This window comes from Ornithodoros turicata, chromosome 6 (assembly GCF_037126465.1).
Source record: "Ornithodoros turicata isolate Travis chromosome 6, ASM3712646v1, whole genome shotgun sequence".
NCBI lineage: Eukaryota > Metazoa > Arthropoda > Arachnida > Ixodida > Argasidae > Ornithodoros > Ornithodoros turicata.
This window is the reverse complement of record NC_088206.1, coordinates 51905297-51918998: the sequence shown is the minus strand read 5'-3', so window position 1 is coordinate 51918998 and position 13702 is coordinate 51905297. Positions and strand designations below refer to the sequence as shown.

The 13702-nt window shown below is 44.4% G+C and overlaps 1 protein-coding gene across 1 annotated transcript in view; it reads left to right on the top strand.

Annotated features, from left to right (window-relative positions):
* Positions 1 to 11042: 11042 nt before the first annotated feature.
* LOC135398620 (calpain-A-like) overlaps positions 11043 to 13702 on the top strand; it is a 58037-nt gene continuing 55377 nt past the window's right edge. Inside the window, exon 1 of the mRNA XM_064630006.1 lies at positions 11043 to 11266. Coding sequence (XP_064486076.1) covers positions 11043 to 11266 — 224 coding nt within the window. The remainder of the gene's footprint in view (positions 11267 to 13702) is intronic.

The following is a 13702-nucleotide window of genomic DNA, read 5'->3' as shown; positions in this document are numbered from 1 at the left end:
CGTAGGTGGCCACGACAATTCAGGGGGGTGGCACTTAACTTGCACTTCAAGAGCCCTCAGGCATACCGCTTCATGGGCAAAATTCTGGCTTTGCCATCAGAGAGTTCCCTCAGGAATTGGCTAAAAGAAATTAACATGGAGCCTGGAGTCCTGCCTACAGTCCTCGATGGCCTGAAGGAAAGATTCGTAGGGCTACCTCCAAAAGACAGAGTATGTGCACTGATATTTGACGAAATGTCTCTGAAGGAGCATTTGCAGTATGATTATCGATCAGACCAAATTTATGGATTTGCAGACACAGGAAAGGAGAGGAACCCTCAGATGGCAAATTCAGCATTGCTTGTTGTGCTCTCGGGGATATCAAGATCCTGGGTCCAACCCTTGTCTTACCTCTTTTCGAAGTCAACTGTGTCAGCAGATACACTTAATGACTTGATTCAAGAGCTTATTCGGCAGCTTCATACAATGGATATCATTGTGAAAGTGGTTGTATGCGACCAGGGTGCCAGCAACATTGCATTGTCAAGAAAGCTTGAGATTTTCCCATCAAAACCATATTTCACAGTTAATGGCTCCAAAGTATACTTTGTTTTTGACACACCTCACCTGATGAAAACTACACGGAACCTTCTGTTGAAGCATGATCTTCAGATTGGAGGTTGTCAACAGAGAGTTCAGTGGTCTTTCATCAAGGAGTTGTATGAATCAGACTACCCATTAACAACTCGATGGGTACCCAAATTAACATACAACCACATTCAGCATTCACCCTTTAGTCGTATGAAGGTTAAACTTGCAGTGCAAGTGCTAAGCGACCGTGTTTCCACTGGGATCGCTACCCTGATTGGCATGGGGCGTATGCATCCAGCAGGCATTGCGACCTCGGAATTCCTCCTGAAGATGGATGTGCTGTTTGATTGTTTGAACAGCTCATCTATCGAACGACGTGACGACAAAAAGACGCGATATGCTATGCAGGAATCCACCAAGCATCAGGAGTTACTCGAGTCCGCTGTCCAATGGATTGCACAGTGGAAGTTCGTCAGTGATAGGCAACCTCCTACTGTAAGGGGATGGCAAATCACAATTCGATGCTTGCATTGTGGGAAGACCTTCACCAAAATTTTGGTTTTGAATATCTGCTGACACGGAGGCTTAACCAGGACCCCCTGGAGAATATGTTTGGGCAATTCCGGCAGATGCACGGGTGCAACGAGACGCCCAACGCGTTTCAGTTCGTTGCAGGCCTCAAGCACACCCTCGTGGGGAGACTCTCGAATCTTCCCAGCAGAGGGAATTGCGAGGCTGATACGACTGAACTCCTGAAAGAACTTCTGCGTATGCCGGTTTCCTCAGCTGCAAACATTCCCTCTGAACCATCTGGCTCACAGCAATTGTCTGCAGCTGATGAAAAAGAGCTTGAACATGTGATGCATGCTGTGCAAGAGCCACCTGATATTGTGGAGGCTAATGCACAGTATGCATACGCGGGGGAAATGGTACACTCCTTTTTAAAGAAATCTAAGTGCACTGAGTGCCCAAACTTGTTGAAGGATGTAGGTGAGGGACTCCAAAGAGCTGAGGGGTTGCTTGCATACTTGCAAAGCGATTCTGAGGCTTCTGGTAGATTCTCTTGTATGCCATCAGACTCCCTGTTCGAGTGTGTCCAAGGCACAAAGACTTGTGCAAGAAGAACTTAAAATTGCTGCACAGAGGAAAAGAATAAGGCAACATATCTTGGACACTTTGATGAGCCAGATAGAGGGTCCCTTTTGTAGCATCACGTGTCAGGCTAGGTTTATGTTAATGCTTACCTTGAGCGGAATATATCAATACTTACGGCAAAGAAACAGGGAAGTGGGAGAAAATGCACGCAAGCGAGCTGAGGACAGGAAGCGCAAAAAGCTGGCACCGTCGTGATAACTGTCTGAGCTTCAGGCAGGACACGGACAGAAATGAACAACACAGATCACTCCAGCTGTTCTGTTCATTTCTGTCCATATCCTGCCTGAAGCTCAGGTTTCCTTCTCTTGAATTTTTCCCACAAGCTCACCTCCGTCATTGTCTCAAGCATCATCGTCTTCACTCACAACTTTTTTCATTTTTGTTTTCGAATGTTCTGGGTCTAGATATTCAACTTTTTGCTATCCCGTAATGCTTGCCAAGTGCTCGGTTGAGTGTGCAATGTTTGGAAAAGAGCTATACCGGTCGTTACTTGCAGTTCAAGAATGGCCCCAGATCTTAATGAACAATGCTGTTAATTAACATGTTCTTAGTGAGCAATCGAAGCATAACTGAAGCAGTAACTTAATAAGGAGAAGTGGTTGCTCAGTGCATGGTAAATGATGCACTAAACACATCATTTATTTATTGATTTCATTGACAAAAGAAGCTCAGCTCAGAATTGATGCTGAATTGTGCGAAAGTAAGTGTCGTCGGACACATTTTATTGCATGTCCAGGGTCTGGACAGTCTCCTCTGAAGTAACCTGTTTCCAGCCGCTTTTCCTGACACTTCCCTGTTTTTGGTCGTTTTGCACCATTTGACGTGTAGGATTTGTGTGAATCTTGTACTACCTCATTGCTTGCCAAGGTGGCAGGACTTGCACGTACACAGTTTTGTAATCTCGTTGCTGAGGCACTCAGTAACCACAGTGTTTGACATGTCCCTTGTACATGGAAATTACTCATGCTATACCTTGATGATATGCCAGCAGCATATGCAGTCTTGCACATCGCTCATCCCTCGCTGTTGAACACTTAACAAATTTGAGCTGTACACGTGTATGGCTTATAAATCTCATTGTACTACTTCTAGTCAGGTTCTAGTCAAGTTTCTCTTTTTGTTGTCACAGATTATATCTTTGATACTGCTATATGCTCACCCCACCACAGCTGTGGAAGTTCATTGACATCTGATGCAACTGTTAATGTTTCTGCAACTGTTATAGCGTGTTCCACATGCACTGTTGTATATGTTACACTAATCTTGCATTCAGCATCTAGCATAATCTTGTATATAGCGCGATATTTGCACGGCAGGACCAAGAATCTGCCTTCTAGTCACAATTGCACGCACATATATGTACCTATCAAGTAAAACAATCTGCACACCTATTTCTGTATATAACAAGTAATGTGCTGTATGTATTTCATACCAGCCGTTCATACACACTGACCTCCATTGTCCAAGCTGTAGACAGTACGTTAATTACTTTGTTATGTGCATCCTTTCCACCTTGTGCATACATTCTGTTCTGTGTCTCCTGCCACCTCCTGATATTCTTTGTCTGTTGTGGGCCTTTCTTCACTTTTTTAATAGTAAATAACTTGTGTTTACAAACATTAAACTTGTTGGTGCTTCCAAGTCCTTATGTGAAGTTGCTTTTTCCATTTCTAAACACAAACTTCTCACCACTAACACTTTGACTGGCAAGCAGAAATGTCCATCACATGCTCCATGGTATACAAGGTGATTGTTTCTAATGGAAACAGTAAAAAAAAAGTGGCTGTGTTTTCGCGGCCTTTGTGTTCCAGACAGGCAGTACCTTTTATGTGGCTCCTGTTACTAACACTACCATAAGAATGAGTGGTTTATACAGAAAGTCGGGGCTGGGTTGTGTCGCGAAAAACTGGGAGGGGGTCATAATTCATCATGGGTCAGAAAGAACGTAATTAAGGCGTTGTTGAGCCGCAAGACCCTCGCAGAGGGGGCAAGGTGAAAAATTTGGGAGGCTGTGAGCAAAATTTTAAGGGATGTAGGGGGGTCTGCATAAATCACTGACAAGAATGGCGAACAGCGCCAGCGTACTGACGAAGATTTTAACGTACGGTTTATGAAGAGTTTTGTTTTGCCCATAAAAACACACACTTTCTGAATCACTCTTAAATTCTTCATAGATGACACAATATGCTATCGATCCATAACTTAAAAACCCGAGACTAGGGGACAAAAAAACGACAAACACAAACAAGGTCTCAAAAAAAAAAAAAAAAGGTATCGATTCATGATCCCTCAGAATTCTACGTAACTGCCCAGCGCGAATATGCCCGTCAGGATGGTACGTTATAACACTGTAGCACTGTAGTAGAGGACTCTAAATCTAGCAATTCTTACTCGCGCTTGTACTGTTCACTCTCAGGTTCCTTTTTTATTTCGTTTTCTACCTTTTCATTTCAACATGTATCCAAAGAGTGTACTGTTGCCGTGAAAACTTTATTTGTTCGTGCACTTCTCTGTACATTCGTTGATTCTTGTTCCGTCAAATAAAACGCTGTTTCGCTGGAAGCTCGCTCTTGTCTCTTTCAGTCTGCTACTACGAATCATCTTACGAATAGTGAACGGCTAATAAGCAGCCGCCAAGCCCCAAAGGTAGCCAAAATCCAGCAATGTAGCCAGATCAAGCACAAATGGTGGCCAGAGAACAATCCAAATCAACGTATCACTGATTGGTCAATTCTATGTCACGTAGGGTGCAAACCTTGATGATTTGATTGGTTGCGTGCCCAGGGTTGTGTGAATTTCCTCAATCAATGGGCTCTATGGCACCTGTGGGGGCCTGGCATTATCGTCGAGAGTTGCGCGAGTTCGGGCAGCCGCTCTTTCCTATCAGCCTCACTGTCACCGTTTGACGATACCGACATCACGCTGTTGCTCAAAACATGGGCCCCCCGCTTCCTAGCGTCCTCGTTGTTTTTCTCTTGTTCAAATCTTATACAACGTAGACATTTATTGAGCAGCGGAATGGGTGATTGTGTTTGTGTTATCTGCGAGGTTTTTACAGTAATGCATTTGTAGTTTTATTGCGTGACGTTCATCACATCACATCGCGAACTGTGTTGTGCAGATCAAATGAGATAACGACGGAAAGAAAATCAACTACGGCACGTTTTATGATAATGTAGACTGCGAAACAACATCGCTATTTCCCTCACTCCAGGGACAAAGCGAGCTGTTCCATGATTTCAGGAACAACCTGTTGTCAGTTGAGAAGTGGTGACACCGAGACAGGGAGAGGAGAAATTGCCGCAAAACCCGCATAGTGTTCAATTATTTTGTATGTTCGCACATTTTTTACTAGAGCGCAAAAAGGCTCTGTGATTTCGGTTCTTGCATGGTAGGCCCCTCAGGGTTATGCTGTACATCTTTGCAATTACGCAGTCAACGTATCTTCACATATTATAATGATTAATCGGGAACGTTAGTTAACGGCTGCGCTATTTGTTTATACGCCACCACCTTTGAATTGGTCGCGTCCGGAATAGATATATTGAACGACTTTTGCGAAAAAGAAAGTCATTCGCGGATTTCATCAAATTCGTTCAGTCTTACTTCACGTACCCTGTGTGCAGGGTATCCCAGCTAAATGACCATTTTTTTTAAATACATCTATCACTTTTTCCGAGATGAAATCAATTGCAATAGAGCGTATGCTGAAGGGCATTCCCTAGGAGGGCATTAGCAGACTCCTAATGCAATGTCTTAACCCTTTTAATAAGTAACTTTTTAATTAGAAAAGCTACGAAGTTGTTCCAATGAGAAAATCTTATCTCTTCGGTCACCAGATACCAAAGCCGTTTTCAGAACAAAAGTCTGTTCGATATATCGTATGAAAAAAATTCGTGAACACTTTTGTTTCTTTATTTTGTATATTGTGCATCTTGGAAAAAGCGTCTTTCGTTGACCCCCGATGCGAGAGAGTGAAAGAGCACAGTGCCGACTCATGCGTCGAAGATTGGCTTTAACTTGCGGAAAGAAAACAAAAACAAATGTATCGGGTGACTCTATCGAAGCTGCCCTTATCTTGAGCTGCATTTTCCGTTTCTTTCTTTTTTTATATTTTTCACGGACGCAAGAGGCGGTAGTGTGCTCTTTTATTCTCTCGTCTTGGGGGCGAAGGAAAGACGCGACTGTAGAGATGTGTAATAAATAAAATAAAGAAAGAAATGGTGTTCCTTCACGACGTTTTTTTTTTTTTTCTGCGAACGATCTATCGAACGAATTTTTGTTCTGAAAACGGCTTTGGTATTTGGTGACCGAAGAGGTAAGATGTTCTCATTGGAACAACTTCGTAGCATTCATAATTAAAAAGTTAATTATTGAAACTTAATTAAGACATTGCCTTAGGAGTCTCCTAATGCCTACCTAGAGAGCGTCCTTCAGCATATGATATATTGCAATTGATTTCATCTCGGAAAAAGTGATAAATATACTTTTAAAAAATATGGTCATATTTACCGGGGACACCATGTATATAACAATAAACACGCATGGTATTTTTAACATATTCATTATGTTGCTATTAGAACGAGTTAACCCGTAAGGAGGTTACGGCCTTGCACAATGCTGCATGAGAACGAAAAATTTGGCGAGTTAGAGAATAAAGGAAGTTTAAGCCACATGTCCGGAATTTATGTTAAATGATTGAAATGCATCTACACTGCGAAAAGCATGCCTAGGAATTTCTTTTCTTCACTTTAATTCCAATTACCATTAGAGCGCGTCAAAGCTGACCCGCATAATTGGTTCCGTCGTCATATTTACCTCGAATGAAAATTTGGTGAGTTGTGTCTTTACAGGGAACAAAGGGCGTTTAAGCCACAAGTTCGATATACATTACATTAAAAAATCTACATTACAACAAAACATGCTTGTAACTTTGTGCATCATATTTAGTTTCACCATTAGAGCGCGTCCAAGTTGGCTTTCACCAGGACTCCGTCGTCACATCGATCTCGATGAATGAAAATTTGATGAGTTCTGCCTTGACAGGGAACAAAGGACGTTTAAGCCATATGTTTGAAATTGATGGTAAATGATTGACAAGCATATACACTACAACAAACACGCGTGGCACTTTGTGCGTTTCAATTAGTTTCGCCATTATAGCGCGTTAAAGTGCACGCGCACGACGATTCCGTGTCAGGTCGACCTCTATCAACGGAAATTTGATGAGTTCAGCCTTGACAGTGAACAAAGGGCGTTTAAGCCACATGTTTGAAATTGATGGTATATGATGGACAAGCATCTACACTACAACAAACACGCGTGGCACTTTGTGCATTTCAATTAGTTTCCCCACTATAGCGCGTTAAAGTGTACCCGCGTGACGATTCCGTGTCAGGTCGACCTCTATCAATGAAAATTTGATGAGTTCCGCCTTGATAGGGAACAAAGGGCGTTTAAGCCACATGTTTGAAATTGATGGTAAATGATTGACAGGCATCTACACTACAACAAACACGCGTGGCATTTTGTGAATTTCAATTAGTTTCGCCATTATAGCGCGCTAAAGGGACTATGAAATTTTCCGAACCCCCATACTTTTTTTCGATGGAAACTGTTCTTCCCGCAGAGAAACTAATATGCCACAAATTTTTCCGGACGAAATCGCTCCACTCTGCGAGGAGCGCGCGCTAGAAATTTCACTTCCGCGTTCCTCCTCTCCCGCGCATATTTCCCTGCCGATGGTGTAACTGTACGGACCGCTCTTCGGTTCCCCGTTACGTCACCGGTGTTGCACAATGGCAAGTAATGCCGCGAGCTCGCGCTGTGGCTGCCGCCACTGCCGAAATCTGCCGATCGCGCGAAAGCTGCTGTCATGGAGATTTCCACTCCCGATGAACGCATACGCGGGATCCTACGGCGCATGCTCCTGGCGGGATTCCTCGGCTCGGCAACACGTCACGATGACGTGTTGCTGAGCCGGCCGTGGTCGCGTCAAGTTACCCGTTGTGTCTCCGCTCGGCAGCTCGTCACGGCGCGGCGCCAGCCGTCCTCCCTTCGCCGCTCCGTTTAAATTCGCTCCCGAGAAATCCGCTCGCGCGGCGTAAAAGTAAGTAAAAGTAAAAAAGTAAGTAAAATTCCGGTTCTAGACTCAGAAAAATGTCTTCTTTCGAACGAAACGAAGAAAGAAATCGTTTCATAGTCCCTTTAAAGTGTACCAGCACGACGATTCCGTGTCAGGTCGACCTCTATCAACGGAAATTCGATGAGTTCCGCCTTGACAGGGAACAAAGGGCGTTTAAGCCACATGTTTGAAATTCATGGTAAATGATGCACAAGCATGTACACTACAACAAACCCACCGTGGCGCTTTATGCATTTCAATTAGTTTTGCCATTATAAAGTGTTGAAATGTATTCGCGTGACGATTCCGTGTCAGGTCGACCTCTATCCATGAAAATTCGATGAGTTCCGCCTTGACTGGGATCAAAGGACGTTTAAGCCACATGTTTCAAATTGATGGTAAATGATTGACAGGCATCTACACTACAACAAACACGCGTTACACTCTGTGCATTTCAATTAGTTTCGCCATTAGTGAGCGTTAAGGTGTACCCGCACGACGATTCCGTGTCAGGTCGACCTCTATCCATGAAAATTTGATGAGTTCCACCTTGACAGGGACAAGGACAGGGACAAGGACGCTTAAGCTACAGCTCTTTTCCCTGACATGTTTGCATTCGTTACAGGTCCGAAATTTATGGTAAATGTATCATGTATCAACGCTACAACAAACACGCGTGGTAATTCGTTCATCTTAAATACCCTTACCATTAGAGCGCGTCAAAGTTGACCCACATAATTGATTCCGTTGTCACATCGACCTGGAGTTTACAGTCAAGAAAGGGCGTTTATGGCACAAGTCCGAAATTTATTTTAAATGATTGACAATAATCTACATTACAACAAACGCGCGTGGTATTGTGCAAAACGGGGATTCCTGTGGCGGTGAAGTAAGTGGGAGTGCAAGGGGAAGTTATCTGCTATTCACATATTAACTGCACAGGCGATCGCCTCCATACTACTCTCATACTACTCTCATACCTACCTCTGTTTAACTACCTCTACAAAAAAGAAAAAAAAAGAAAAGAAAACAAAACCGAGCACACCGCGGATCGAACCACGGCCCCTAAAAGCAGTGACCAACATCTTTACCACTGAGCCAACGCTGCCCGTACCTATTCCCTGCAGGAATGAAGGTACAGACGCTTCGCAGGCCACACCCAATTGTCAATACTTCTTTTGTCGTGGGAACAAAATTGCAGCGTCCCACAACAGCGCACAAAGTTGCAAAGCGTACAAGACAAATTCAACTTTCATGTCCTACATACGCATTTTCTGGAGAACCCACTGCTTTAGCCAAGTACAACAAAATAGCACACCAGTGCATTCTGCCATGAAGCCAACACGGCGCAAATAAGTCCTTCAGGAACAAAACTGCGACGCTCTTGCGCTTCCATTCCACTAGTACACCATCGATGGGCCTCTCACAGCAACACCCATGTGTAGGCTTTTCTTTCTAAAGCTCACCGTCCACAGATATTCTAACAAAAACAGGTGGAATGCATTGCTTCAATGGAGGGCAACGAGTACGCCGGTCAAGCCAACTTTAAGAAACCGTGTCCCGGATTTCTGGGAATGTGGCTACGCTAGCCTGGAGCGAAGAGCCGCTCCTCGTGTTTCCTTCCTCCATGCTATTTATGGAAGGCTGGATGGCGGATGGGTGAGCGTATCGCGGGAAAGGCTACGCCAACCGGCCGCCATATTTCGATGCTCAAATCAGCGATTACAGCCCATAGGAACACATGTAAGCTGTGACATATTTTGCTGTCTGTGAGCGCTTCCCTTGCTACTTCGCTAAAATTTCGCCACGACTCGCTCCAGAAATCCCTCGTGATTGGGTTCCTTACGTTTTTGTGTGAAATCCTGTCACGTACATGTTATTTCCTGTCTATTTTGTACTCGTGTGAGCGCGTGTCCTTCCAATTTTGTACTTTGAACTTCTATTATGTGAGTTGCTGGTTTTGTGTGGTGTTGCATTTGCTGTGTTACGTTTCTTTTGTGGTCTGTCAGCGTGTGCGCGTGTTGCCTCTCGTGTTTCTCCCATTTCCTTTCTGCTCGGGGGTCTGGAATGCTAGGGAGCAGTATTATCAGAATTGAGAATTGGCATTAAGAAATGTTTGGTGCGTTTGTTCACGAAACCACCTTAATATGCCTATGAATGGTTGGGCGTAAACATTATGCTTTGCACAGGAAGATTAGATATGACTACGTATGACACGAAAGGCCGAGCAGCAGTAAAACACTTCCAAAGGACTAGAATGAGATTAAGTATGTGATATAAAGGGTATATGACGGTAAAAACATATCGACTAGAAAAATGTGCACTACACTCTTAAAAATGAAATTCACGTCATAGCACGCTCCTAGCCAACCATCATCTCGAATGATATCGTTATCTGATCTGATTCGTTGAAAACAGGAGGCGTACGCCTTTTTTGCGACAATTATGAACAGCATAAGTGTCACAAAAAAGGCGTACGCCTCCCGTTTTCAACAAATCAGGGCAGATCACGATATCATTCGAGATGTTGGTTAGCTAGGAGCGTGCTATGCGGTGAAGTTCATTTTTAGGAGTGTAGAAAGGTAAATGGCGGTAAATACAGTTCAAAATGACTGGGGGTAGAGTGAATATGTCATAAAAAGGCTAAGTAGCAAGGTCTTGCGGTGAAAGCTCCAACACCAAAGTATCACAAGTCCAGTTGCAAATGCAAGTTTGAAGCAGTCCACCAGGTAAGTGAGCAGAGTGCATTACTGGTTGCTGAATACGATCAACCTTGACAATTTCTTTTGCAGGTGAGGCCTGGCTGTCACCTTCTCTGTATATTTTTTGGCAAGGTGGTACAGTCTGATCCTGCTGTAGCAGTGGGAAACTTCTTTGAAAAGACGGATCACATGGTTTACATTCGGGCTGCATTGAAACACATGTTGTCGTTAAGTTAGAGGGACAGTCCCATCGACCACAGATCAATTCCGAAACGACAGTGAAATGCTATTCCCCTTCCTTCACTGACCATGACTCCCATCGCGAGTCGACGGAATACTTCTTGCGTAATTCGTCTGTAAGTGGCGCTAGAGCAGACGACGGATGTGGGCGTCAAGCGGAACTCCCTGCTGAGAATCTTTAGCAACGTCACAAGGAATCTGACTAATAAGGACGCGGCGAGCCAGAGGCGTCCGTGCGGCTTGCAACTTGCATGAGCAAGGTCAGGGAGGCGAAGGTCGATACGAAGGTGTCGGACTCGGAATGCGAAAGTGGCGAATCGTGCTGTTCAAATGCCTTTGGTAATAGCTCCGGTGACGAATACATGTTTGATGACGAGCCATATTCGACTGATCCGCTTCCTCTGCAAGTCGCTGGCGATGTACTTGCGGCAGCTGCGTTAGCGAAACAGGACGAGCCTCAGGACCACGGGTTTCGGTAAGTTCATGATGGGAGTGCTCAATACTTGATCCCGTGACATTCACTACGACGCAGGGAACAATCTATGTGTTTGTGCGGCGTCCGTATACGGAGCACAGAGAGGTGCAGAGCAAAAACGAAGGAAAAAAAAAGAGATAGAGTAGTTATGTAGAGGGTCATTGTGTGAAAATCTTTAATTGTTTCTCTTTCCCCGATTTTTTTTCTTTTTCACGTTGAAAATGCAAGCAAAATCAACAATACAGTGTGTAAACCGACAATTTCAGTGCTCCTGAACGTTGGGATAATCGTTCGTGAAGAACTATGTACGAAGAACTTGAAACGCCTTTTAAATTTTCAGTGTCTCGTTTGGAAAAGAAGCTCATTTGCATCTGTTGGTGCGTCAAGTGAAGTTTTTCATTGATGAATTGTATATGGGGGCGAATGCCTAATAACTATACCGCTCAGCTGTTTACGCTAAGGTACTTCTATAATTGCGGTCCTTTCCAAGGGTTTCATTCCCCCCCCCCCCCCCCCCACACACACGGAGGTGTATACTCCCCCTGAATTTTTCCAACCACCCCCTTGTAATTCATGAGGTTTCCTGATACAGCTTGGCCACCAATGCATATACCCATAGATATGTATCCACCAAGATATACCCCCTACATGGTTCGCTCCACTCGAAATCACGCAGACATCTTACCACGCCGGGTACCGCATCTTGGCCTCTATGTGCATTGATGATAGTGCCAGCTGCAACAACAATGACAAAGAAAAAATTGTCGTTGCTCTTCGGTGCTGATACGAGTTGCGCAAAGGACTAAAAGCTGATACCTGCCGTTTGAGTTCAGCATGAGAGAGCCGCGACGATATGACAAGGAAAAAAACTTGCCAAGATACGGGGCACAAAAGTGAACTTGCACGGCAAATCGTCGGCATACCGAACATTTACACGGCAACAGACACCTACGAGCACTGGTGCTAAAGTCTGAGGAAAAGACACCATAGACGAAAATACATATCCGTTACGAAACCGTTTGAATTTCACTGTTCATGGTAATCAACCAATTGTTCTCAAAGTGCAGCACGCATAGAGAAATCCATGATTCGCTTACACGTCTTCCTGCAAGAAATGACCCACAGTCTCCTTCTGAAACATTGCATCACTCGCCAATTTCTTTGAGAAAAGTAAAAAGTCACCTTTCAGCAACCACGATGGTGGCAGGGGCATCCAAGGAATACACCACAAAGAGTCACTGGTGTATTCTGCATAGCGAAGCCATTATCAACGACTTATATAAGGCCGTTGTGCTGGGTTGGCTTTTTTGAGGCGACAGGCCTAAAGGACTCATTATGACCCTAGCAGCGCTCTCGGACATTCCCACCATCACGATCACGTTAGCATCACCATCGCCGCTCCGATCATTCCCGCCATCTCTCATCGTCATCACTCATCATTGTCACCACTCATATTAGAACCCCTAGCTATGGGGTAGCGTTCTACTCCTAGAGTGGAAAACCTCCCCACTTCATCATCAGAATATGTTTGTTTGTTGTTGTGCTGGGATTTTAACAGTGGTGACCGCAAAATTTGAAAAAGGCGCCGGCAGAGCCTTTAAAACGGGCGAGACCCTTTGTATCATGGTGCCAAAGGCATATTCGAGACGGCTTGTGCTATTACCCTTCCCTCTGGGATTGTAACGGAGGCGACCGCAAAATCCGTAAAAGACCGCAGCAGAGCCCTTTAGAACGGGCAAAACCTCTTTAATCATGGTTCCAAACAGATATTATCAACGGCTTATGATGCTCTTCTACTGGGATTGCAACAGAAGCGACCACAAAATTCGGAAAATGCAGCGGCAGAGTCCTTTAAAAAGTAACGAAACCCCTTGTATCATGGTACCAAAGCCATATTCATCACGGCTTACGCTATGCCTTTTTATACCGGGATTGCGCAAGAGGGAACCGCAAAATTCGGATACGGCGGCAGCAAGGCCTTTTAAAACTGGCGACACTTCCTGTATCATGAAGCGAAAGAAAGAAAGTTATCAGTGGCTTGTGCAATGCTATTCTGCTGGAATTATAACACAGGCGATCGCCAAATTCGGAAAACGTGGCAGCTGAGCCCTCTTAAACGAGCAAAATTTCTTGTGTCATGCTGCCAAAGACTTATTATAAACAACTTATACTATGGCATTCTACCAAGATCATAACACAGGCGACCGCAAATATCGGAAAAGGATGCAGCATAGCCCTTCAAAACGGGCGAGACCCCTTGTATCATGCTGCCAATGACATATCATCAATGGCTGGTGCTATGCCCTTCTACTGGGATTGTAACAGAAGCTACCGCAAAATACGAAAAATGCGGGAGCCCAGGCCTTTAAAACGGTCGACACCCCTTGTATCATAGTTCGAAAGTCATATACGTATTCGCAGCGGTTATGCTATTGC